The 27346-nt window shown below is 43.3% G+C and overlaps 2 protein-coding genes across 2 annotated transcripts in view; both read left to right on the top strand.

Annotated features, from left to right (window-relative positions):
* The window catches only part of lpcat3 (lysophosphatidylcholine acyltransferase 3), a 31652-nt gene extending 17685 nt beyond the window's left edge, over window positions 1–13967 (top strand). Inside the window, exons 9-13 of the mRNA XM_083760520.1 lie at window positions 1976–2142; window positions 9031–9178; window positions 10420–10575; window positions 10842–10972; window positions 11495–13967. Of these exons, the coding sequence (XP_083616646.1) occupies window positions 1976–2142; window positions 9031–9178; window positions 10420–10575; window positions 10842–10961 (591 nt within the window). The 3' untranslated portion in view covers window positions 10962–10972; window positions 11495–13967. The remainder of the gene's footprint in view (window positions 1–1975; window positions 2143–9030; window positions 9179–10419; window positions 10576–10841; window positions 10973–11494) is intronic.
* A 669-nt stretch (window positions 13968–14636) lies between these two features.
* Window positions 14637–27346, top strand: part of clstn3 (calsyntenin 3) — a 43422-nt gene continuing 30712 nt past the window's right edge. Inside the window, exons 1-7 of the mRNA XM_083760772.1 lie at window positions 14637–14847; window positions 16063–16129; window positions 18644–18766; window positions 20581–20791; window positions 21515–21723; window positions 24442–24591; window positions 26122–26307. Coding sequence (XP_083616898.1) covers window positions 14836–14847; window positions 16063–16129; window positions 18644–18766; window positions 20581–20791; window positions 21515–21723; window positions 24442–24591; window positions 26122–26307 — 958 coding nt within the window. The 5' untranslated portion in view covers window positions 14637–14835. The remainder of the gene's footprint in view (window positions 14848–16062; window positions 16130–18643; window positions 18767–20580; window positions 20792–21514; window positions 21724–24441; window positions 24592–26121; window positions 26308–27346) is intronic.

Raw genomic sequence — 27346 nt, 5'->3', positions numbered from 1 at the left:
TCGCAGTAAACATGCACCGCTAGGAGCTGCCTAATACAAACGAGGTCTATGCGCACAGCTAGGCGCTCCCAGTACAACCACAGTCTACTCTACATACACAGCTAGACGCTCCCACTATAACCTCAGTCTACTACACACACACAGCTATGGGGCTACCCAGTACAACCACAGTCCACAAACATGACTAGGGGAGACTGTCACACTGTAAACACCGCTAGGGGCTGCTGCCCAGTATTATTGAATCGTCTACTGTTTGATGAATGAGTAGCTTGAGCTTCACTGACTGGAGCAGTTGATGCTGAAGTTACCATATTCAAGAATATTTCGGGTGGACATACCAAATCTAGATCCAGATTGGAGCTGGGATACAGTGTGGTCTAATGTTGTACTGTCTTCTAGGAATCCTGATCATCAACAAATTCATCTAAATTTTGTTCATCGGACGTACTTGACCCCCCGTAGATTGTGTGCTATGCGGATTTTAAATAATCACAACTGCACAAGTACATTCTTTCATATGGTGTGGGAGTGTCCGAGTGTCCTCACATTTTGGAATTTGGTTGCTGCTAATCTTTCAATTATTCTACAAATTAACATTACACCCTCCCCATCTCTATTCTTATTAAACGATGTATCCCAATTGCCATTACATAATACCCGTATTCGTGTCTTCTTTGCTGGCGTAACGGCCGCAAAGAAGATGGTTGTGTCGCACTGTAAACCACCTCATACATTGACGTTTCGCCAATGGGCTTTGACCTTTCTAGATATCATCTATATGGAATTGTCTACAGCAAGATTGCACGGAGCGAAAGAAGAAAACGTTGATATTTGGTCTGATATTGCAGATTAAAAAAAATAACATTTCGGGCGCCCATTGGCCTAATGGTCCAGGTGCATGCCACATATATAGGCTCTGGCCTGACAGCGTGTCGCGTGTTCGAGTCCCGTTCATGACGACCTTTGCTGCTTGTCTCTCCCCGTCTCTTCCTCCCTCTTTCCTGTCTGTCTTCACTGTAACTATCAATAAAGGTACAAAAGCCAAACAGAAAATCTTTAGTTGATGCTTGCGAAGACCACATCTCATTCTCCCAATATTAATTTAGCTGTCTCAATCTCACTTCTCTAACCTCTGTCACTGGTTCTCCACTGTTGTCACACTGTCTTGACAGAATACAATATTTGCCTTGAATAACAATAACATAACCTCGGGACCTAATATAATAAGCTTAGACTTAGACGGAACATTGATACAATCCACTAATTGAGTATCTGCGCCCCAAATGTGTCTGAATGTGGACACTGTCGCCCTCAGACAAGAAACTGTCCAGTGGCTAATTTGCCACTGGACAGTTACTACAGGTCTGCTTTGCATACCACACTCATTGTGCACCCATTAGAGTGAATCACCACACCAGGCTTTGCATACCTTTCCAATACATTCCTCTTCTGGTAGATTTTCTATGGCACACCTTGATGAAGATGTGCACTGCAGTTTATCTGGTTCTGGAGACTAACGGTGTGACTCAACTAGTCTAGCCTTTAAATCCTAATGGTTTTTATTGGTTACTATTTCTGCGTCCAGAATAACATGTCTGTCTAACCATAAAATAATCATGCCATTGTCTCTCATTCACTCTTCTCAGACTTAAAAACAACTCCAAAACATATCAATGTCAAATATCAAACTGTCCAAACTCCAAAAAAAGAAACTTACATTCTTGTTGGCAGCATAAATATTTGGCCTATCCATTTGACACCCCACACACCCAGTTAATGTAACTAGGTGAAGGCTACATAAACATCATAGCTGAAATGTCGGCACGTCAAATAAATGTTAGAGTTATTATTAGCATTAGGAGGTGCATAACCGGGTCTCATATATTTTGCTCCAAACCACATTGCCTCTCCCCGTGCATGCCAGCTGCTGTGCACATCCAGTTTGACTCGACTGTGCTGTCTCTGCGTGTTTCAGGAGGGTGTGTGTGTACTCGCTGGCTTGGGCTATAATGGAACCGCAGAGGATGGAGAGCACAAGTGGGATGCCTGTGCCAACATGAAGATGTGGTTGTTTGAGACCACGCCTCTTTTCACAGGAACTATCTCCTCGTTCAATATCAACACCAACGCCTGGGCGGCCAGGTCAGTGTCTCGTACCACCTGTCTCTGTCTCTCCCTGAAGGCTCTCTCTTTCTCTCCGTCTCACCTCAACCACCTGTCTCCACTGGTCTCACCTCTTTTGAGTTGTCTTACCTCAACCACCTGTCTTTCTGTCTGTGCCAGGTTGTTTTACAGTACTGCAAAAATATATAATGAACTACTTGGTTGGTAACTGTTAAATGCAGGGTAAGGAGATGTCATTCATCGTGTGTTGTAGGCAACATCTCCTGAGTAATGAATAACCACGCCACTTGGCTAGTTTTCTCTCTGCCACATAAACATAAAAGGTCTCTCATTCACACAGGCTCACAGGCTCAGTGTTCAGGAGTGCACTGTTGCCTCACAGCAAGATGGTCTTGTGCTGCTAAGTGAATGCCTGTTGTAGTTAACAGTTTAACAGTTGCAAACATCTCAACTAGTGAAATGCAACAGCCAAAGCATTGATGACATGCCAGGTGACAATGTCAAACGAATGACTGTTGGTATTCCTTGTGAATGACTCCACAACATGGACACCTAATTGGACAAAGATTGGACAAAATAAATGAAATGTATTTTTTCCATACTGATAAGCTTAGCTAATTTAGTGGAATAAACTATTGGCTGCTAAATCAAGACGGTTGCATGCGACTTTGATTTTTTTTAATTGGTTCATGTATCTGTCAAGTTGCATGAAAGTGATGTTCCATGCACCGGCAACTATAGTTGTGTGAATGTTTCACTGTGTAAAGCCAGGCTAGGCGAACTCAAATCTAAATCAAAACTCGGTAAAGAGGCCCAGGCCGTAGCGTAACGGTCTGGGCACCGGACTGGTAATCCAGTCGCAGTGTGCCGCGGGTTCGACTCCCGGACCCGACACGGCCTTTACTGCATGTCATCCCCCCATCTCTCTCCCGTTTCCTGTCAGCCTACTGTCTGTCCCTTCAAAAATCAATAAAAGGCGTAAGCCGCAAAAAAAATATCTTATGACAAAGTGCAAGTTTAAAGTAAACAACATGAACTTTAATAAACTGACAACAGGGTAAGTGGTCAATTAAATGGTGCCAAGAAAACAAATAAGTGCTAGGGGCGACCTGATAGCAAAGCAATTAGGGCACATACTGCACCACACAATGCCCAATCAGTGAGGCCCCAGTTTGATTCCTGGCCAGCCGGACCATGATTTGCTGAATGTCATTTCTCTACCCTCCACATTTCCTGTCTCTCTTCGCTGTCGCTTTTAAATGAAGGCATAGAAATGCCATACCAAATACCAAAAAATACTTTGAAAAGGAATGCAAAAACAAGTAAGTCCTAGACCTCATTCACACGTATCAAACGCCGATCAATCAAATGTTTGGTCATTTAGGCCACCACAATGCTTTTCCAATGGGAGTCACATGGTTTGACCAAACATTTTTGTTTGATGGGGGGAGGGGCATAACACCACCAGCAATCGGCATTCAAACACAAATGTTTGGTCAAACCATGTGACTCCCATTGGAAAAGCATTGTGGTGGCCTAAAAAAACAAAAAAATGACCAAACATTTGTTTGGTTGTGTTTGATACATGTGAATGAGGCCCTACAAAGTAACTAGGTTTGCAGGTACACCAAAACTAGCATTCGTCTAAATAACATACTTGGCATCGGCGGACAAGCAAACGGGTAACATGCATCTACATTATATACTGTACATGGCATATGTGAACAAGTAAACATAGCATATCTAGAGAACCAAAAATCAGGATTGACAGTAGCTCAGGAGGTAGAGCGGCTGCTGGGGAATTTGGAAGTTTCTTGGGTTTGATCCAAGGGCCCTCATGGCTTAGGATCAAAGTGTCCTTGAGAAAGACATTGAACCCCTAACTGCTCCCAATGAGCAGGTTGGTGCCTTGCATGATTGCCTGCAAATGTACGTGAGACTAATGCACATTGTAAAGCGCTTTGGATGGAAGGTATTATTGCACCATTTACCATCTATCTGAGAGGTGAGGTTGCAGACTGCGACAGAAGATATAGGGAGTGAGTTTGCAGTCTTCTTGACTGATGGGGGAGGTCAATCCAGCCCGAGAGCCAGGAGGGAGAAGTGTCTGATAGTGAGACACAGGAGGAAATGTGGCAGGATTTGATCCTTGGATCACAAGAGGCTATTTGCTGCATTTAACTAAAAAGCCGTTGGTGTTTAGCTTTCTGAAATGGCGTTTTATGGATGATGTTCCTACTCTTGTTAGCAGGGAAATAGTCGGAGTGTTTTTTATTCTTGCTTTTAAAAAATTGCAATTCATATTATATTTTCAGTTGGCGTCCATGCATTGTGAACCGTTGAGTGATGAAATCCCAGTTTAGTTCTCTCTGCCCACCCCACCAGTTTAAAGAACAACTGTGACCACCTGAATAAATCATTACATAGAATCAAGTACAGTACTTTTCAATCCCCAAAAAACAAAGAATAGTGAATGATTTAGTGCCTGAAACATAGGCTGTACAATACATACTGTATTGAAGTTATAGTCGTATTGTCATCAATCTTAACGTTATCACCTAAAAACAGGTTTTGTTCGACCGTTTTATTTTATTACTCGAGTATATATACGCAAGTATATGTTAAATCAGACCCCTCAGCACCCTCCACAGCCCAAATGGAATGTTCCTCTATTCCAATTATTTTAATGTTATGCAATCGGACTGATTCGACTGCCAATCTCTCAGTCAAATCATGCAAAAGTTTTACTTTATAATGTACCTTATACTGTACTGTCTGCAGGGGTATTCATCTAGATTACTGTAGAATGATTTTGTATGGGGGGGCCACACAGCGTGCCAGCTTTGCACGTACAATTTGTGGGTTCTCAAAATGTATTTTGTGCTTAAACGAATATTTATGTATAAATTACATTTGTGTACAGTTATACAGGTATATGCTACCTTAGAATATAAGATAAGTAGCCTTGCCGAGCCATGAGGCCCATAGGGCAGGAGCCTATCTCCTGTTTGTGTAGCGTGAGGCAGCTTGATGTACAAGTACTCCCCCTGGACATGACACTAGTATGTCGCAGGGACTTAAGGCTCATACATAGTCTGGATTTTCGGTGGTTAGGTGACCACCGAACTACAACATGACGTCACGAGCCGCGGTGAAGAGCAAACCACCGCCAACGCTCCAGCCCTTCTCTCTGTTTTTACTCGCCACCGCTCAACGTTATTTCAGCTCCGGTGGTCAGCTCACCACCGAAAAACCAGACTATGGATAGGCCTTTACCCCCAATCCAACCCTTGGTGCCGAGTGCCAAGCAGGGAGGCATTGGGTCCCATTTGAGTCTTTGGTATGACACCGCCGGGGATTGAACCCCGACCTCCCAGTCTCTAACCACAAGTTCACTGAGCTGGTCCTTAGAATAGATGTAGACCTATTTGACAGTGCATGAACATAATTGCCTTTACATTAACGAGCATCAACGAACACCAGCTGAACACACGCACACACACACACACACACACACACACACACACACACACACACACACACACCTTACCTCTGCAGTGCTCTAGTCTAAAATGACTGGAGTCTGTCTCATTTCTCTCCAAAAGCCCTTGAATTTGATGGTGGGATGACTAAGGAGTGCTGTGATTTAGTAATCTCACACTTCATATCGCACACACCATAGGCCTACCTGTAACTTTCATTAGCCCCTTTTCTTTTTTTTTATTCTTTAAAAAAAAATCTTTCAGGGGCCACAAGGGGCCGCCCTGCGGACTGCATTGTAGTGTGGCCGTGTGTAGTTGGGAACATTTGGGGCCAGGCTTATTCTGTATTTATCTTGTTCTACTTTATCTTCTCTTACATGTACCTATCCTGTATTTCATTCTTATTTCTCTACTCTTACATGTGCCTGTCCTGCGTTTCATTCAGTTGGATTTCCCCACAGGGATCAAGTAGTTTTATCTCGACTTTCGCACCTGGTCTGGTCTGATTATGGGGGCTGCCGATGAGATTACAACCAATTACATCACTACTACTGTACTCATGATCACATTGATGGAAGCAGGAGCCACAGGGGGGAATATATACCTGTCACTCACTTCCAGAATGGAGGAAAACGTTGCTATGACAATGTCAGTCAGTTTGCAATAATGAGTGAGTAGTTGACTGAGGGGTCAATCATCTATAGCTTCTGTTTTATCTGGCCCTCCATAATTTAATAGCACGATCATTTACCTATAAACTTCATGACTTTTTCATGACTGCTAGTGTCATGACCTGGCTCTAGGCCATAACAAAAAGGAGGAAGACACAGCTTTTAAAAGTGCACAAACCAATATTTATTTACAATATAAACAACTTAATCATGTGTGGTGTGTTAATCAGTGAAATCAGTAGTGTAGGTGAGACTGGTGAGTGGATGTGTGGTAAATGTAGTGTGGGGTGTTGAATGGTGCAAACCAAAGGCTAAACTAAAAGTGTTGCTGCCAACAGGAAGAGAGAGAGAGGGTGAGTGCTTAGAGTATATATGAATAGAGATGGCATCCGAGTTCTCCTTCCATCCACTTGCATTAAGTTGCTCAAAAGCGCATGAGGCGATTTCACTCCTCCTTCCATGTAGGAACAGAGTGCATTCTGGGATGGATTTGCCCCAAACACATGAACGCGCTGCCGTTGTGACCATGCACAATGATAGTCAACGGACCAGCACGTTCATGTGTTTGGGTCCACGCTGCAATACCAAATTTGGCCACTATGTCCATTTCGCCTCAGGGTTTCCTCTGGGTGCCGTCTCTATTCATATATAGTGAGTGTGGCAAACGCCCAGTCCTTATAGAGCACACTGGGAATACTGGCCAGGTGCTCCCAATGTACTGATTGGCACCCCAATTTCCCAACCTGCAGGCCTTGTGGAGACGGGTAGAGTAGGAAGCACAGACCCTGGTAGGCCAAGCTACAGGGCGCTGTGACACTAGTATAGTGACTCATGAGCCAAATTAGAACCCGTAACAAGTCAGCCTTTGTGTCGTCTATGGTTAAGCACACACCTGTTTCACCGGGTCACCTCACTCATTTGGACATATTGTCACAGTACAGACTACAGAGCGAGCAGTCATCCCTAAGTGCACACTTACAATGTCTGTCCTTGGTCGACCTAGATGCTAAACGGGACTAGTTATTTTTAGGCTAGTACACTTTACTACCAACTTATAATTTCTCTGGCACACATTCAAGCCATTTTGATAACAAAAGGACCCAGTTACATTTTTGGATAAACATTACCTTCATCAGGACTAACAACATAGTGTTTATTGTGCGTACATCACTGTTACGCTGACAGAGGATACATTGTTGTTGCCATGATAACAAAGGTAGCTCTTTCTGTCTAAATGGTACAAGGATATATTCACACACCAACCGATTTGAGCTGAAGATTTACATGGGAGTTTTTAAACAATTTATTTTTATTTTCTTTATTTCTTGCTCCATGACACCAAAGTGTACTGTTTAAAGTCGCAGAAGAACCCTCAGTGCAGTCTTCATTGTTGATTCTCAACCGTTTTAATTTCAATTTGATAAACATTATCCCATGGACCCTCATTTCTAGACGTTATGCCAATTCATTCCTTAACACACACATTTGTATGTGTTCTCACTGCTGTTGTATCCTACGGACTCACCTGCCAGTGAGGAGCCCCCACTGGGACGACGTAGACTAGAGCCTTCGTCCTACTCCTCCCACCCAACACACCCTGCTGACAGGTGCTGCCACAGCCCGTAGGAATACATGCAGTGGTGAATACCACCCTCCCCGCCCGGCATCCCTCCCCTGAACACGGGCCAAAATGTGTTTTCTCAACAAAGCCGAATGTACCACAGTGGATTCGAACCCACAACCTCTGGTAGTGGGCAGGAATGGACTTGGACCCCTGTTTTATACAATTTATTTTCTTTATGTCTAAGAACATTTATATTGTTTGTCTATAATTTGGCCCATCATTTCTTTACTGTAGCTGTAGACTAGAGATACATGTTATTGTACGTTGACGTTCTCTAGTTGAAATCGCTCGTACAGGTGGTAATGGTGAAGATTACCTATCAATAATTTATTTGGGAAGCCCATTAACATTCAGAACCCAAACTAGACTTCTTCATTGAACTGACAAGCGGTGTGGTTCTGGATAATCAAGTTCAGATGTTTCCTGTCATCCCAGTTGCTATGCAACAGCTGGCAGGTGAGAGGAGTGCAAGTTGATAAGTGGCTATGGGGGAAGTTGGTAGAAAAACCCATTAAGTGCTTATTGGTTGGCTGTCCTTGTACAGTACAGTACAGTACAGTACAGTAAACGGCTCTAAAAGCACTACTTTTCTGTCATGTTGCACTCATAATACAACAGAATTGTGTTGTCACTGACTGCATTTGGTGTAACTGATTCTCTTGAATTACGTTTAATTGGATGATTGCAATGAAACTGACGGGTTCACACAGCAGTAACCTTTCTAGGCCATGCATTCTTTCTTTTTTGCTACGTGCCTACTTCACTAAAATAAAAAGGCAAGCAGGTAGAGCGGGCCTATTTATATTATCAGTGGGAGTATGTGTGAGATTATGTGCAGACTGCAGAATATGTTTTCTGGTGAAATGCTCTTTTCTTTGACTTGCATTATATCAGATGCAACTACACTATTTTCTCTGGAGAAAAGCAATCAGCTGTAAGTGCCACTGTGATGTCGGTACAAGCTTGTAGATTTTGTTCTTTTTGGCACCCTTGTGCAGTGGGGCATTAATTAATCTTTCGGCTTCTCTTCTCATTTATCTCCTGTCCTCTGATGCACTGATCAGTGATCGGCGTTAAGACAAGTGATGCCGCTCATGTCATGGCTTGCTTCTGCTGTTTTATTTTCCAGGCATGTGTTCAAGCGGTTGAAGTTCTTGGGCAATAAGCTCTTATCTCAAGTCCTCACGCTGGTGTTCCTGTCTATCTGGCACGGCCTGCACTCCGGATACTTCCTCTGTTTCTCCATGGAGTTCATCATTGTCACTGTAGAAAGACAGGTATGTAACAGAGCAGACGGAGGCCAGTCCTTGAAGAAGGGATTGGTAGCTTTGCTGTAGTGTTGTTTTCGTCGACTAAAACTAAGACGAAAAATGTTCGTCGACTACCTTTTTTCACTGACTAAAAACTAAATAAAAACGAATCTATGATGACTAAAACTAAGACTGAATATACTGACAATTTCGTCAACAAATAAAAACTAGACTAAAATGTTAGGAAGGGACTAGTGGACAAGAGATCCAGTTTTATGCTGGGTTGCATGCTGAAAATAGCAGATATACAATCTCACAACGCGTCGTGCTGCGACGTGTTGTGAGATTGTAGATCTGCTATTTTCAGCATGCAACCAAAGTGTAAAATATGTCCTTACAACAACATCAAGGCCTGTCAAAACACATTTTAGTCGACTAAATCAACTGTAGATTTAGTCGACTAAAAAAGTATGACATTTAGTCGACTAAAACTAGACTAAACACTAGAACATTCCAGGTGACTAAAATGTGACTAAAACTAAGTGAAAACTATTCAAGAGACAACGACTAAAACTAAAATAGAAATTTGTTGCCAAAAACAACACTGCTTTGCTGAACTGAACAGTAATTCCTTAGGTTATATGAGGAGAACAAGAAGGCTGTGTGTGCAACTGTGCATGCTAACGTGAAAGTTGAAGCTCACACATAATTAGCCCTGTGAAGAACTGCGTGAAATCTCTCAGTTGACGCGCTCAAACGAGTCTGTCCTCCAAATCTCAATTTCATTGTGTGTTGCCAGATTTGCAACACACAATGCAATAGACAAATTTCTCAATCTATCTGAAATCGGGACAAAATGTCTGACAATTTATCATTTTACTTTCAAATTCAACCTTAAGAGATGCCTTAAAGCAAACCAAACTTTGTAATCAAATATCTATCTGCTCAATTTGTCACTGCTCAAATTTTTATTCATATTATAACATAATTGTTTTGTCTTCTGTACTATGTTGGTATATGTAATGTACTGATAGTTATAAATCACCAATTTTAACGACCTGCTCGGGGACTAGAGATAAAAAGAAATTGCTCTTTGCTAACTCTGGCTCATTGACACTCAATGTCAAAACTGAAATGTTGAATAGTGTGCACTATCCCTGGTAAATAAATAAATGTTTTAAGTGGCACGAATCAACTCAAACTTTTTAACTTTTATAAACTTGTTATATTTGTTTACGTCTAAAACTGTCTGTGTGTGTCTGTCCCAGGCCCAGGCGCTGATAAGGGACAGTCCGTCGCTGAGCAGGCTGGCCAACAGTCCTGCGTACCCTCTCATCTACATAGTACAACAGTTTATACACTGGCTCTTCATGGGCTACCCTCTAGTAGCATTCTGCCTCTTCACCTACGACAAATGGCTTAAGGTACGGTACCCCAGCAATTGCACTGTGTGTGTGACCATTGTCAACCTTGAGTCAACATTTGAATTTATTATTTTACAATCTAAGCACAAATTGCTTGAAAACCAGTGGTTGTAGACAAACACACAGTGTCTCCAGAGATAGACTCTTAGAGATTTTGATTAAACATGCAAGACCATTGTCATTACTTCTAAGAAACAACGGCACATGGTTGTTTATGCTTGTGTGAGGAAAAACCTTTTTAATTGTCTGTCCACTCTGTTTTCCAGGTGTATTCGTCGGTCTATTTCTGCGGTCACTTGTTCTTCTTGACAGCCTATTTAATCATACCATACCTCCGTAAGGCACTGGTGCCCAGGAAAGAACGGACTGAGAAGAAGGAAGACTAAACTTCTACCTGGTAAACAAATGATAACAAACCACCTGTTTTGCCAGGTGCTTTTTTTCCCCTCTTTTTTGACGTGAGTGGTACTCTTTTACCAAATCCCAGTCCAACGTGAATTGATAGCTGAGTTACAACCAGACGGTAACGTTATAATTAACGGTAAACGTTAATCTGTGGTGGTCCATCTGTAATGTATTTTGTCCAGGCTTTGATTGGCACATTTTCAATATAGCCTGTACTTCTTTTCAGATTTGATTGTAATGCTGTGACTCTTTAAATTTGAGGAAAAGCCCAGATGGTTGCAGCCAGGGTGGCTCGTGGTGGTTAGTTAGCCCTGTTGGCTCACAAGTCACAGCAAGAAGTCTTGGTTTGAACCTGACCGTGGGCTCTCTGTGACTCTGTGGAGTTTGCATGTTCTGCTCGTGATCACGTGGGTTTCCTTTGCGTCCTCCGGGCTCCTCCCACCAAAACACATGCATGCAGGTTCATTTAATTTAGCCTGTAATGTTTTGAATGTCACTCTGTTTTCCTCTCCAGGTCGCTAGCTGATTATCCACCCAGGACGCATCTGAAGGGAACTGTCTTAACAAGGAACAGATCAGAAAATATTTTAAGGCCTTTAGTAATATATATTATATGTCCGTGTAAAATAAAATTCTTTCTATATATTTTTTTGTGTTTAAAACAAATGTGGGTGGGAGTTTTTACAAACATTGGGAGAAAACGTTTACAGGAAGTGACCGTTGTGCCACATGGGTAATCGTGAGCCAATCAGGGGTGATTTCCTGTTTTTCTTTTGTTCATTTCTTTCTCTTTTTTTTTTTGTATGTGGGCGGGGCACAAAGAACTTGAGAGACTGAAGTATTGTGTACACAAAGTTTTGCACTTGCCAGTCACGGGTTTTGAGTCAGTCGGTAATGACTCTTTGTAATAGTTTTGTTCCGTTTTATTTCCCTCTGTCTCTCTAAACTCATGTGCTCCCCACAGTCACTCATAGTGAACCTGAACAGGGCAAAAGGTTCCGGCACAACAATGTATTTGGCACTTTCAGATATAATAATAATAATAATGACATGCATTTTCTTTGCTTGTTTGGAAAAGTAAGGTCTGCTGCTCTGACGGGGAATGATAATATTGGGGATGGGATTGTGGCACTCACTCGCAAAACGAAACACTGTAAAACAACACTGTATACTAACACTCAACAACTCAGCTAAAAATGGCCTTGTATTTCAATGAATGTTTATACATTTATTCTGGTTTTCATTTGATTTTTTATTATTTTTTCGTGATGAGAGACTTGATTTTATATAGCTATTTTAGGAGGTTTTATGAGGAAAAAAAATAAAATTTTGTAGCTTTGGATAAGGTTCCATCAAAGGGTTTTTCATTGTACATGTCCTGTTAATCCTCTTTATATGGACTTTTCCTGCCAACCACCTTATAATCTCTGTTTACTCTTTGTCTCCCCTACAATAGTCCTCAGCCCTCACTTGCACTGATCTGAAAGAATTGATCTAACTTTACTCTGCAGTGGTTTACATAGACCATAATGCCTTGTGCTTCTACAGTACATAATACTGCTTGCTGGCTAATAATGCGCTGGCCTAAATATATGTTCACAAGATACGAAACAATAAGATGGTCATTTAGACGGTTTAGATGAAGACCTTTCAGTTTTTGTCACCTTTTCCCACCAAACAAGATATCTGTAAAAGTACTTGCCGTCATGGAATTTGCTGTGCATTTTCCTTTCCTCTAGGAACTAAATGTCCACTTGCACGCAATTTAACTCCAAATCAAATAGTCAGATTGAATTGCCATGAAATATGCTGATTGCATTCATGGTTCATGTTCCCCTAGATGATGAACCCTATTTATTTAACTGATCCCATCACCTTTTAGTGCCACCCTCAGACCAAAATGTCAACTTTGCACACTACTTTAAGTGAATATGCAACACCCCCCCCCCCTCCCCCCATGGGTGGTCCAGCACAGTGGGTACTGCTACTAGGTGGTACTTGTAGGGCTTTTTAAATCTTGTTTGGCGATAAACGTACCTTGCAATGTATTCTTAAGGTAACGCTAAACTGGAAACTGGTCTATGTAAACCACAAAGCTGCTTCTCTTCTGAGCAATTGGAGCTTCAGTGGCATTTCTAACCGGGCACCACATGACACCACTGGCTGTTATGGAGGAGAGGGGCATTTCTAACCTCTCGGTGACCACTGCTCCCCCGAGTCACTTCTAATCTCAGATCTACACAAATGGAGGGCTGAGAAGCTCTTTTAGGTACCTGGGGTTTGTCTACTATATTTAACTGGAGATCATGAAACCCATTTAATTATCACCATCTTTTTGTATCGAGTGATATGCACTGTTTTGTTATGGTTCATATCATCAGTAGCGCTCTGACCGTTCATCTTGATTTGTTTTTCTTTTCTTTTGTTTTTGTTTTTTTAGTAAGAAGTTGGTATGAATATAGACTTGGTCATCTCATCTTGCCACAGGAAGGATTTTCTATTGGTCCTGGATGGTCTAGTCTGAGAGGCACAGTATATGTGAAGGGAGAGCCACAACTCTGCTTCCCCTCTCAAAAAGAAGGGTTCCATTAAAAATATATACCTTTTTCTTATTTTGTTATTTTTGGGGAGAATGTGGGGTGCACAAATTGTGAGCATATCTGAAAAAGTCATCCATAAGCAGAGATTTTTCATATATTTATTTAAACATGAAGCTGTATGTATGTAGCCCATAAGAGTTTTCGTCCAAATGGTGGATCACTTTCTTTTTTTTAATGTAACCCTTCGATTTGCAGAGTGTTGCATCTCATTGTAGCAACAACCCCGATTTTAATATTTATACATTACATCAGTGATTATTAATTGATGTAAAGTAATTGTTTCAAGAGACTACTTTTTTTGCCTTATTGCTACCAAATGTAAAATAGAAAAAGGAAAAAAATGGGGTGGGGGGGTAATTTTAAATACATTTTGTAATGTTCATTAAAATGCTGGATTTAAAAGAACGAGCAGTTTGTGTGTGTGTGTCTTTGACTTTATCGTGTGTGTGTGTGTGTGTGTGTGTGTGTGTGTGTGTGTGTGTGTGTGTGTGTGTGTGTGCGCGTGTGTGTCTGTGTGTGCGCGCACCATTCCCGTGCATTGCCCTCCATCTGTTTGACAGGAGCACGCACGGCACGGGGCAAGAGTGGCGATAATATGACGTAATTTTGCAGTCTGGGGCAGTCAGTGGAAGGATACAGGGACCATGCAGGAGGGAAGGGAAGAGGTGGCAGTGCCACTGAAATTTATATAGTCTCTCATCCCGTACGTCATTTATCAAACATCGCCGGTATAAATTAACGTGCTGCCTCTGAAATGAATGATTCTGTTGGGTCTAGTCTGACTCGCCTCACTCCACCCCGCATGCATTCAGCGGAGTGGAGGGGGAAGAAAAAAGCAAGAACAGCAATTTGGCAGGGAGCTGTTTGGCGAGGGAGGCCTTGAGAGAGAGAGAGAGAGCAGAGAGAAGGACGCAGTGTGGGCGGGTTGAGAAACGCCGAAAGGGGAGGGAATCGACGCCCAGCGTAATATTCCCACCGCCCCCCCCCTCCTCCTCCATCATCATACGTCTAACCGAAAACAAGGGCATCGCTCGCTCTCTCTCTCTCGATCTTCCGTCTACACACTAGCCTTGCATTAATCTCGTCAGTGTATCGTTTTTTACGAGCATCGCCCTGATAACTAACAGAAAGAAGCAGGACAGTTGCGTCACCTGTGGTCTGGTGTGTGTTTGCTGCCCGTGGGGGACCAGCCAGGGGCGTGAGAGCAGCGGATGCTGCGAGGAGAGCGTCGGGTACCGAACGCATCATCACCATCATGCTCGCCACGGTAATGTGAAATCCACAACGTTTAATGTGCTCGTTTTCATCCTTTATGTGTCTCTGTGACATACTTAACTCTGTGCTAAGGATATTGATAAGCAGACGTTGACCCCCACTCTTCGCATGTGGTATGTCTGGGCAATAGTAAAACATTGAAAATCGATTGATTGTTGTCGCATTGGCATACGCACGTATGTAGCTTAATAGTCCTGAATTCTACTGATAAGTCTGACTCCTCATCCTGCCTTACCAGCCTTTTGCACTGCATATCCAGAGCGCATCCAGGGTTGAATTCCTATGCAGTTTATAAATGTAGTTTTTTAACCCTCTTAATTTATCTTAAGGTAGTGAATGTGTGTCGCTGCCCTAAAGGCAATTGCCATCGCCTTATGTCACCTGCTGACACTATGGGATTCTTATAGTTGTGTCAGGGGCAGCTGCATTTTTCCTATACACACCACAATTAGGTGTGAAAACACACACACGCAGACACACACACGCACGTACAGTAGGCTACACACACGACCAGGTGCGTGCAGGCTCCATCCATGCAGATGAAACCAAAACTGCACACATGCATTTTCATTTTGCAGGAATGCGCTATATCCACAAGACAATGGCATAGCCATAGCGATCCAGGAGAACAGGATCTATCTCCATCAAGGATGCCTTCATGCTATTGCATTCCTTCATGCTGTTGGAGTCAGTGATGCGTGGATTTGAGCAAGAGTATCACCAGCGATGCTCTTCCTCCAATATAGAGCATGATATAGCCTGTATGCAAATGCTTTTCCACTGTGCTTTGCTTTCCTCCCAAAACACACGCGCACACACACGCATGCACGCACGCACGCACACTCACACACACACACACACACACACACACACACACACCATCACTAACTATCTATCTATCTATCTATCTATCTATCTATCTATCTATCTATCTACCTACCTGTATACAGTACCTACATACATACAGTATAATGCATACTGTATATATATTGTAATAATGATATAGAGGCATGGAAAGCTCATTTGCACCTGCAATTTCTTCCAATCCTAGGTTTGATTGGTCAGATTGTGTTTTTGTCACGTCTCTCTTCTCCACCTGTGGTGTTGTTATGTGCATGTCTTCCGGTGTTGGCCACTTCCTAATGCATGCTACTGTATTCATCCTCTTCTCCTATTCCTCCCCCCTCTCTCTCTCTTCCTCCCTCAGATGGACAGAATGAAATTTCTCTCCTTCCTCCTCCTTTGCTTGACTTCAGTTGCCGCTGGCAACAAAGGTCAGTTCCTCCTCCTTTTCTCCTGTCAATTGTTGTGTATTGTTGAATTATGTATCTTTCTATCGCCATGGCAGCACAGCACACCTACCATGTGTAACGTGTGTCAGAGCAATGGCTATTGTCTGATAATATACACGTATAGGCTGTATTTACTGAAATGGCGTAAAACGTCACATATTACATGCACCTTGGAGAATGCCACGTCCGTCTATTACGCACCTCGGTCCGTATCCTTCCATTTTGATGTATGTTGTGAGTGCACCGCGGGCTAGACCCTCATTGTGTCTGTGACGTGTCTGTGCTCGTGTCGTCAGTATTGTGGACGGTCGAGGAAATGACAAATCTTTTTTCTCCCAGTCTGTGTTAGATTTATGATTGTAGATAACAGTGACGGTGATTGAACATCATCGCCCCAAATTATTATCACAATGCACGAGAAAGTGTGTGTGTGTGTGTGTGTGTGTGTGTGTGTGTGTGTGTGTGTGTGTGTGTGTGTGTGTGTGTGTGTGTGTGTGTGTGTGTGTGTGTGTGTGTGTGTGTGCGCGTGTGTGTGTGGAGGGGGAATCAGAGGAGAAAGGGACACCGAGAGACGAGGAAGGCATAGAGAGAAAGAGAGAGAGGGTGATTGAAGGAGAGATGGAATGACACACACACGGGGAGAGATTGCCACGAGAAGAAAAGGGAGAAGGAGAGAAGATAAGCGGGAGGAGGTGACAGGTTGAGAGGTGTAGCTACGGGAGCTACAGCGTTTTGATGACAGTATTTTGATGATGAACAAATGGACGGTTAAGGAGAAATTGGAGCAGGTGGTTGTGTGTGTGTCCGTGGGGGTGGTGGGGGAGCGGGGAAGGGGGGGGTGCATTTGCAAGATCAGGTGACACCAGAGCAAGCAGGGGGAAAAGGAAGAGAGAGGGAGTGCTTGATTTATTGGAGATTCTGACTCTCAATTTGTACATACATTTTGTTTTGACTGTGTTTTTGCTTTGGCAATGTAAACATATGTTTTCTCATGCCAATAAATTGAAAATCGAATTGCTTGTGTGTGTTGGAGGAGGCGGGGGGGGGGGGGATGAGGAGTGAGGCATGTTATGTAGAGAGACTATAGTGGGGAGGCGTGCGAGAGAGGGAGAGAGAGAGAGTGGACAGAGAGGGATTCCTCTCAATCTATAATCCACTGCCCTGATGCTCAGATTAACTCTATACAAAGGAGGGATGGAGGGATGAGTTGAGTGGACAGAGGAGTGGGTTGATGGATGGAGGTGGTGGTGGACAGGGAGGGGAGATAAATGACCAAAACATGGACAGAAGCAGATGATTGAGGAATTGCAGGCACTAGGGGAGGGCGCCATGGTTCGGACCTTGAGGAAGGATGAGTATTTGTGTCTAGGGGAGGGGGGCTCCCGGCAGTGCCCCCTGATCCTGATCCTGTCCCTGAACCAAGATCTCACTGCTCACACACCACAAACTCCTCACTGTTCATTTATACACCCAGGGTTTCCCCAAATAAATTATTGAAACCACAGTAGAGAGAACCAAATGGACCCTTATGGCCGGTCTCTCACTCAGAGAGAATACGAATGAAACCAAATGTTGTTCCGTTTGTGTGCTCTCAGTATTTAAAATGAGTCTGAGTGAGCCACAGTCATTCCTTGGTCTTGTTCTCTAGAGAATTTGTAACGGAGTGAGCGTAACGGAGTCATTGCACAACATAAGAAGTGTCCGTGGTCGTTCTTTTTTCCCCCTTTCCGTGCAGAAGGCAGCAGACTCAGCAGTTAGTGTCGCTCTGCGCCGTTAAAGGAGACGGTTAAGACGCAGCCGAGCGGCGGCGCACCGGGCCTTTTGTTTGGCTCTTTGATTTTTGGAGTGTAAAATTGTCATCCTTCTAGCTCATTAACTTGGCCTTTGATCATTGGCATGGAACACACAGCAGAGGGATGAATAATTAATTTGCAATTAAAGGTGAATTTGCAGCGAAACAACTGCCATTTGATTTTGACATGGACATTTTTTTTCTCTCTTCTGTGTACGCCTGTGAGGTTTGCCGCCCGTGGCAGGCATACTCATGGCTGATTGATATGTGCAATATAGCTCTCTGTGATAAGGTGAAATCTGACTTGGTTTTAATTATTCTGTCAGCAAGGTGTGTGGTGTAGCAGAGAGAGAGAGAGTGAGACAGAGTGTGCGTGCGTGTGTGTATTACTATGTATGTGTGTGTATGTGTGTGTCCTGAAAGTCATTAAATTGTGTTTGTGGTCGCACTGGTCACACACATAACACACATACATACATTGTGTGTTTCTCCAGCCACGAGAAGCACACATAGTCACTCTGTCCTCTGCCATAATGGGGGCTGTTAAAAATAGACTCGTTTGTTCTTCTCTAATTGCTTCGTTTAACCCAAAGCCTCTCTGCTGGGGTCTCTCTCTCTCTCTCTCTCTCTCTCTCTCTCTCTGTGTGTGTGTATGTCTGTCTCTCTGTCTCTCCGTCTCTCCTGCTTCCTCTGTTTCGTTTCAGCCAATAAGCACAAGCCATGGATCGAGACAGAGTACCAAGGGATTGTCATGGAGAATGACAACACGGTGCTGCTCAATCCCCCACTCTTTGCCCTGGACAAAGACGCTCCCCTGCACTACGCCGGTAACAATGCACATACATTTGGCCATCTATCAGTGTGTCTCAGCCTGCCGGGGACGGGATCCAAAAAGTGGGCCGTGGGATGTTCTGATAAGGGCTGTGTGGAGAATGAGCCACTGTATATATAATGGACTGCAGTGGTGCTCAACTGTTTTCCTTTTTATTTATTTCAAGGACCTTCAGTTTGTACAATACAATACTCTGAGTCTACAAAGCATACTGGAATAAAGCTCCATCAGTACAATCACTCACTCTAATGCAGACTGAAACCTTCTTGGCTCAGGTCACCGCTGTAAATAATATTTAAAAAAAGAAAACTTGAGAGAATATCAGTTTCTACTGTATAAGCTCACAATGCATCACGTTGTGATGACGCGTTGATCGGCTATTTTTGGCGAAGACATTTGGTGTAGATTGAAAAAGAAAACCAAGTTCAGTGTAACTTTACTCTGTATACTTAAATACACCTACACTGTAGGCCCTACAGTGTAGGTTCTGGTGTAGTCCAGTCATTTTTCAAAAGCAGCCACAAATATTGGAGCTATCGTGTGAGACAGTGTGCTTACAGTTTAAGAGGCACAGAAATGGCTCCTGAGGAAAATAGGTCAAACCCAAACCCAGCCCTTCTAGTGCTCAGCATCGGCGATATTTGAAATATATTTAGCTTTCACTTGGCCCAGGTGGTGTAGAGGTGGAGGGATATTTATATCTATTTGGTTGCATGTACTTCATCATAAAACACGCACACACGCACGCACACACACACACACACACACACACACACACACACACACACACACACACACACACACACACACACACACACACACACAACACAATCTTGGCACATGCACAACATGCAACATGCACCATAACACACAATCCACACACAATCTTCACTTGACCATATTCGGGCGGAAGTGGGTTTATCTATCGTGGAGGCAACAGTCCATCCATCGAAAACCAGGGTATTCCTTCAGGAATTATAACTATTAGAAGCCATGAAATCAATCATGGCCGCAAACTATTTTTAGACAGTCCGAGACAGACTCATAGTGTAATTCAACCTCCTTGTTGGTATAGGATCTGTCAGCACAGCAGTATTAGTGCTCTACTCTGCATACAGAAATAAGATTATCACGTCTGCTTGGGATCACTTTGAGTCCATTCTGCAGAGTTTTGTCTGCTTGAATTTGAATGGATCCACTAACGTCACTCTGGGGGCTCTATTATCATTGATTGGGTTCGTTTCGTCTATATAGAAGGAGGCTATCAGGTGCTGTTTGTCCAGGAGCTGTTTGGCTTAATAAATGACATTCTGTTCTATTTCTGTCAGGTGTGGTTTTGCAAAGACAAATTAAGTGCTACTTTGGTGAAACTCTCCAGATATTTCGGGGGTTCTTCTAACTATAGGGCTGGATGGTGTAATCCAATTAAGTGTAATGCTTAATTGGGTCGTCCACTCACAGTTAACAGTCTTTGTATTGAGTTTGTGCTTGAAATGTACTGTAATTCTGCAAACTGTTAATAAATATTTCAATCAATCAATCAATCAAAATGGTATTGACAAAAGCTTCTATTGTGACGCAAGCTTTGCTTGAAATCAATTAATTTGAATCCCCCTGTGCAACATAATTTATAGGTCAAGGACTCTTACCCTTTGTATATGTTTTTCCTCTAGAATAAAACAGAACTCCATTCTCTTGTTGTTTTTTTCATTTTCTTCTCCTATTTTTTTTACTATGAATGGCATGAACTAACCATCTTCGACGATTACATCCCTCACACTGCTGCTGTCTCCATCCTTAAAACCTCAGGGGAGATCTGTGGCTTCCGGGTCCACAATGGCCCATCTGGTTCCGGCTCAGTCCAGTTTGAGGCGGTGGTTCTGGATCGTTCCACCGGAGAGGGCCTGGTCCGTTCCAAGGAGCCCCTGGACTGTGAGAGCCAGCGGGAACACAGCTTCACCATCCAGGCATACGACTGTGGAGAGGGCCCCGATGGAGTCAACAGCAAGAAATCACACAAGTCAGTATTCACACAGTATACATTATTTATTTTACTTTTTAGATGTGACAGTCGAAAACTGAGGGCAGAGGGGGGGAAATAAACATGCAACACAGGTCGTCAGCTTGAGTACGACAGGGGATGTTGCAATCATGTTGTCAACGCAATATTCAGTCAGCTACTCGCTACTGGCTCGCTCCTCTAAATCAATTTTAACTGCTTTTTCTTTCTTCTTTTTCTTTATTGAAAGCAAAGCCTGCCAAGAATTTTTATTCAGCCTACATTAGTGTAGTATTAGAGCTAGGAACTATTTATAGTTTAGTATTTTAGTTGAGCGTCCACGGCACCCCAAGCAAGTCAGCTTTGAGTTCTCCTATTTACAACCCCCACACCCACTCCTAACTCTCACCTTATTTAAATATTTATCCAGGGAATGTAGTGTAGTCCATTTACAATTTAGGTATGTATCATGCTCTCGCATTCCTATACCTGGAAGCTACATCGCAAAAGAAATCCCACATGCCACAGTCATCCACTAAGCAGCCCTGTGGTACCGTATAGGTATTCTTTCAATAACTGTGTTTGCTAAGTATTTCCCATGGCATTTTTTTCCCTCCACCATCTAAGAATCCATGCGAAACGCTGCAGGATATGTACTCTGCTGCATATCATCACAATACAACCTCTCTTCATCTCCCTATCTCCCCCCCACACCCCCTCTCCACTCATCTCTACCCCCCTCAGGGCCACGGTGCATGTGCGTGTGAATGACGTCAACGAGTTTTCCCCCGTGTTCGTGGAGCGTCGCTACGAAGCCTCGGTCCCCGAGGGCCGTCTGTTTGATCGCATTGTGCGTGTGGAGGCGCTGGATGCCGACTGCTCCCCGCAGTACAGCCAGATCTGCTTCTATGACATCATCACTCCCAATGTGCCCTTCGCCATTGATAATGACGGTGAGATCCGTGCAAGTGTTCACACAGTCACTTAATTTTTTGTTATTATTAGTATATTGAAATGTCTACTGTGTCTTGTCACTGTACAGGGGAAAGGAGAGGGGCGAGAGAGAGAGAGAGAGGGGGAAATTAATGCAAGGCAGCGATAAAGGATGGCATGTGATTTGACCCCATGACCTCATGATCAGTCGTGTGCATACTGCCTACAAAGCGTTATAAATGCGTGTTATAAATGTTTTAGCGCCCAGGATGCCTTCTGGTTTATATGAAACATTCTGAGCTGAGGGTCCATGTCCCTGTGGATTTACTTCCCAAACAGTGAAAATAGTAGAAGTTGTGTGGGAGTGCAGAGTAGGAATTATATTTATATTTGTTTCATTGGGCAGTAGAGTGGAGGGATGGGCTGTGTGGACCTCAAGACAGATTTGAATCAATCTACCACATTTTACCCTGCCACATGAGTTAGCCTGAGCCTGAGGTTGCGTACTTAATTTATAGGATTCACTGTATTTTCCATGTAGCCTTGGATGCAGCCGCACATTCACAATTCAACATTCAACATTCAACAGCAACACTCACTCACTCAATTCAATTCAAAGGGCTTTATTGGCATGAGAAAACATACGTTTACATTGCCAAAGCAAAAAGAACAATACAACAATACAGCAATACAATCAAAACAAAAATGATACATTTGAAAGTCAGAATCTTCAATAGATCAATTTCTATGTACCAAGATCATTCGATGCAGGTATAGTGCAGTAATATATACAATGATTAGTCTTTAGGGTGGTTGTGTTCCATTTGATATCCTTCTCCTATCACAGCAACTCACAAATCTTGCTGCTGTGTTTGCACATTGTTGTACTTCGCCCAGCAGATATGGGAATTTTTGTCATTGGTCATGTTTTCAAAATATCTGTGTGTGGTTTTAATCTGTGGGAAGTATGTGTCTCTGATGTCTTGGTACAATGGACAGATGGTTAGGAAGTGTAGCTCGGTTTCCACTTCATTTAGTGTGCAGTGGGTGCATAGTCTGTCTTCTCTCGGGATACAGGTCTGCCTATGACGGCCTTCTCGATCTGGAGACTGTGCTCACTGAGTCTGTACCTAGTAAAGATTTTTCTTTCACTCACTAGATAGTATTGTTGCGGTTAGAGATGTCCCGGTCACGTCTTTTTGCTCCCGATCCGATTCCGATCATTTGATTTTGAGTATCTGCCAATGCCAATTTTTCCCGATCCAATATTTATATTTTATAGAACACGTTTATGCCATATCACAATAGTGCAATATCCCAAATCACAGACAATATCCAGTCTAATATCATGATATGGATATAAAATTGATACTAGGGATGTCCCAGTCACGTTTTTAAATTTCAGATCACATGATCGGATTGGGACAACCCTAATAACGATGCTTACTTATGTCAACTCTATCCCTACATAGAATGATGCTCAACTGTCCCCCAGTTGAGCATCTAGCATTCTATGGACTTTTGAGGTTTGGCGTTAAGTCCCATGTTGTATGAATAGCTTTGGATCTTTTTTTAAAGAGGGAAAAAAAGGCTGCAAGTCCATCGACAGGTCAGCGGAAGATCGATCGCCGACATTTTGTACAGTACGTGGCTTAGATTAGAAGACTAATTTTCACAGGAGCCGTTCTTCTGCCGTGACTTTGCAGAATATTATCCGGGGCTCACATCAGATTGTGGAGGATGAGTGTTGTATCTTCTTGTATTTTGGGTCAGACGGATGCGGCAGCACAGACACCTTTTGTTCTGAGCCTAGCTGTGGAAAACGCTGAAGCGTTGTCATTGTCTATTCTCTTTTCTCTTTCGCTCTACCTCTCTCTCTCTCTCTGTCTCTCTCTGTCTCTCTCTCTCTCTCTCTCTCTCTCTCTCTCTCTCTCCTTCTTCTAGTCCATTTACCTCTGGCTATCTCTTTCATCCCCTCTTCATTCTCCCAGTCCCTGATTATTTTCTTCCTGGACTCATTGTTTTGCAGGTTCACATGCCGAGGCTGTCAACCTATCATTGTTGCTCACTCTGCCGTTGTCTCTGGAAATAGGAACAGGCCTGTCGCTTTTCATTTTCTCCCCTGTCGTTTATACCATCCCTGTTTTTCTCTTGTGGCTTTTTTGCACTGTGAGTATAATATACTGAGCAGTATTTGGGGCACCTCTTAAATGTGTTTTTACCAGGGAACAGAATAATAGTTTCATTTTAACCACGCAAACCCAAGCATCCGAATTCTGGGCATGTCATCATAATAGGCGAACATTGCAGTGAAAGTAGCAGATTTACAATCTCACAACGAATCCCGTTGGGATGGGTTGTGAGTTTTATAGATCAGCTATTTTCGGAAAAGGATTAAACGGCAGTTATGGCATAATTGTGTTGTGTCTTTTGAACGTGCGTGCTTATTGATTATGACTAACCGTTATTCTGTTTGTCTTTCACATTATTCCTCTTTCTTTCTTTCTGTCTTTCTTTCTTTTTTTCTTACACCACTTCTCCATCTTTTTTTCATTCATGCCTCCTTTTCATCCTTTCTGCATTTTTCCCTCCTTTCCATCCTTTCTGCATTTCTCCCTCCTTTTCATCCCTTCTGCATTTCTCCTTCCAATTCCTCTCTTTTTCCCTTTCAAACCGTCCATGTATCCACCTCTGCTTCTCTCATCTCTCGTCCTCCTCTCTCTCTCTCTGTCTCCTAGGTAACATAAAGAACACGGAGCCGCTGGACTCAAAGCGGCAGCGCGTTCACACCTTCTGGGTGACGGCGTTTGACTGCGGGAAGAACCGCGCGCAGGCCGACGCGCAGGTGGTCGTCACCGTCAAACCTTCCTGCAAGCCTGGCTGGATCGGTAACCAATCACTTGTTTTTTTTTGTGGCTTTTTTGTGCCTTTATTTTATATTTTTTATGGAGGGACAGACAGTAGGCTGACAGGAAATGGGGAGAGAGATGGGGGGAAGACATGCAGTTTAGGCCGTCAGGATCGGGAGTCGAAACAGCGGCACACTGCCAGACTGGATTACCAGCCAAGGTGCCTGGACCGCTGAGCCATGGCCCAGGCCCAATAACTTTTCTAATCTTAGTGGCATTTATAGACCTGCACAGTGGAGAGAGACAGGAAATGGAGGGTAAAACAAACAAAGGTCTATTACCTCTGCTCTCATCTAGGAAGAAAGCCTAATTTAGATGATTTAGGTTGATCGATGAAAATGAATGATTTAAAAACGTAAAACAATCGGTAACATAAGGAAAGGAATTTCGTACGTTTTCAAATTATGTTCAGAAATGCCTGAAAATAGCAAATAAATAAATAAAAATCCAATCTACTCGCAATGTGTCGCATCATGCTATTTCAAATGTTTTCGATATAGTGCTTAAGTGGTTAAAAGCTCCCAAGTTGAAGTGGACATGAGAAGCTGTAGAGATACTGTATCAGAGGCCCACTTGTATCTCTGGTAATGGAATCAAATGATTCAATCTGGTGGTTGTTTATCATTGGACATTGTTGGCTGGGCTAACTGGCTCCTCCATATCCACGGATGAATACTCCCACATGCGTGAATCAGCTGGGTGTATTTACAGTATACCAATTCCTGGCCTGTTGAGATGAGAAGGTTGCTTTGGGGAAAAACTGACGATGCACGAGACAGGAGTGAATATTTGACTGAAATGGTCCTCCCTTTCTCACAACGGCCTGTGTGTACTTTAGCGTAGCACTTGCCGTAGCACTTGCCCTAGCCTCGACGACCTTACAGGCGTATGCAAAGGCTCAACTTATGTAACTTAGATAGCATTTTATGTAGACATTCTATAGTACGTATGTACGCATAGTTTAATTATATAGATATTCCACTGGTAGGTTCTTAGCTTACGTATGATTCAAGATGACTATGTTTATGTATATGATGTATTACCATGTTTTTGTTCTTGCTTAATGTAAATCGCTCTGGATTAAGAGCGTCTGCCAAATTGTAAATTGTAGTGAATGTTGCAGTATGAAGATATATTGTTGGCGCTCGTGTTTATGTTGTATTATGAACACGAGATAACTTCCTTGGTTGATAAGGGAATCTTCTTGGTTTGTAGACCTGGCATGAATCATGTTGACGTGTGTTTGTGTGTGTGTGTGTGTGTGTGTGTGTGTGTGTGTGTGTGTGTGTGTGTGTGTGTGTGTGTGTGTGTGTGTGTGTGTGTGTGTGTGTGTGTGTGTGTGTGTGTGTGTGTGTGTGCTTGTGTGCGTGCTTGCGTGCGTGCGTGTGTGTGCGTGCGTGCGTGCGTGCGTGCTTGTGTGCGTGCTTGCGTGCGTGCGTGCGTGTGCGTGCGTGCGTGCGTGCGTGCGTGCGTGCGTGCGTGCGTGCGTGCGTGCGTGCGTGCGTGCAGGATGGACCAAGCGTGTGGAGTACACTCCAGGGTCAGGCAGCATCCCTCTGTTCCCCAGCCTGCGTCTGGAGACCTGTGAGGAGACCGTATGGAACATCCAGGCCACCGTAGACCTGCAGACAGGTCATATTGGGAAGGGCTGTGATAGAGACAGCTACTCGGACAGATCTGTGCGCCGCCTGTGCGGTGAGTTCTGCTTTGTAACTGACACAAGACTGACCCACACACACACACACACACACACACACACACACACACACACACACACACACACACACAGTAGAATCTGAGATGGTCAAAGCTCTTTGCCCTAGTCCAGAGGACCAGAACCTGGAGCCTTGCATGCAGCACGTACTGTACAATGAAAAGCATTCTTCTTCCGCTGTATTCTTTTAAAGGCACGGTTGCTTTTTGTCATTGAGATGGATGGTTGGCATGTCGAGCAGGAAACAACACGAGGGAGTCATACTGTAGGAGAAGCGTTCATTTTGATCCTAGGCCAGGATGTGGTGTTGCTTCAGAGACAGGTCTTGCAAGAGCATACTGGTGGTGGTGTGGCATGTTTAGCCCACTGACTGCTGGCTGGGGACAGCTGGTATACTTGACATTACTGACGATCATTTCCCAAAGCATACCGTGTTTTTTGAGGGTCGCTATACATGGCTTTTGAAGATGATGTCATATTGCAGCTTGGAGTTTAATGTTATGTTTAGGGCAGTAAAAGACGATGCAAGACATGGCCAATATAAATACATATTGCGACCCTCACTTCGCCGACGTGTGATTCTTTTATATCTTCAAGGAAGGCAGTCTAGAAGAAAATAGACTTTGAATGACATTCAAAGTGACTTATTAATGCCGACAGACATATCAGCCAGAGAAACAGATCCTTTTATCATCTGAAAGTTTGAATAAAAAATATTCTCACAGTTGAGTTTTAAAAAGTCTATTTTAGTCATGGCTTTTTAGCTTGGCAAAGTAAAAAAAACAACTACAACGCATTGGCTCAAGACCAACGCATTTTTCAAGAGCCTTCATCAGGGTCCACCTACCACCTAACAATATTTGGAAAATGGTCAGTAATGTCAGGTGTAATTTTGTTCTCAAAATGCGGTCCGGGAAACCCCAGGGGTCCTTGAAGGCGTTCTAGGGGTTCCCCAGCTAAGTTATTGATAGTTAAGGACCAAATGGTCCCTTACGGGTCTGTAACTGCATGTGAGAGGTT

This window comes from Protomyctophum parallelum, assembly GCF_964188405.1.
Source record: "Protomyctophum parallelum genome assembly, chromosome: 3".
Classification (NCBI taxonomy): Eukaryota; Metazoa; Chordata; class Actinopteri; order Myctophiformes; family Myctophidae; genus Protomyctophum; species Protomyctophum parallelum.
Note: the sequence above shows the minus strand (reverse complement) of the source record. Positions and strands in the feature narration are given on the sequence as shown.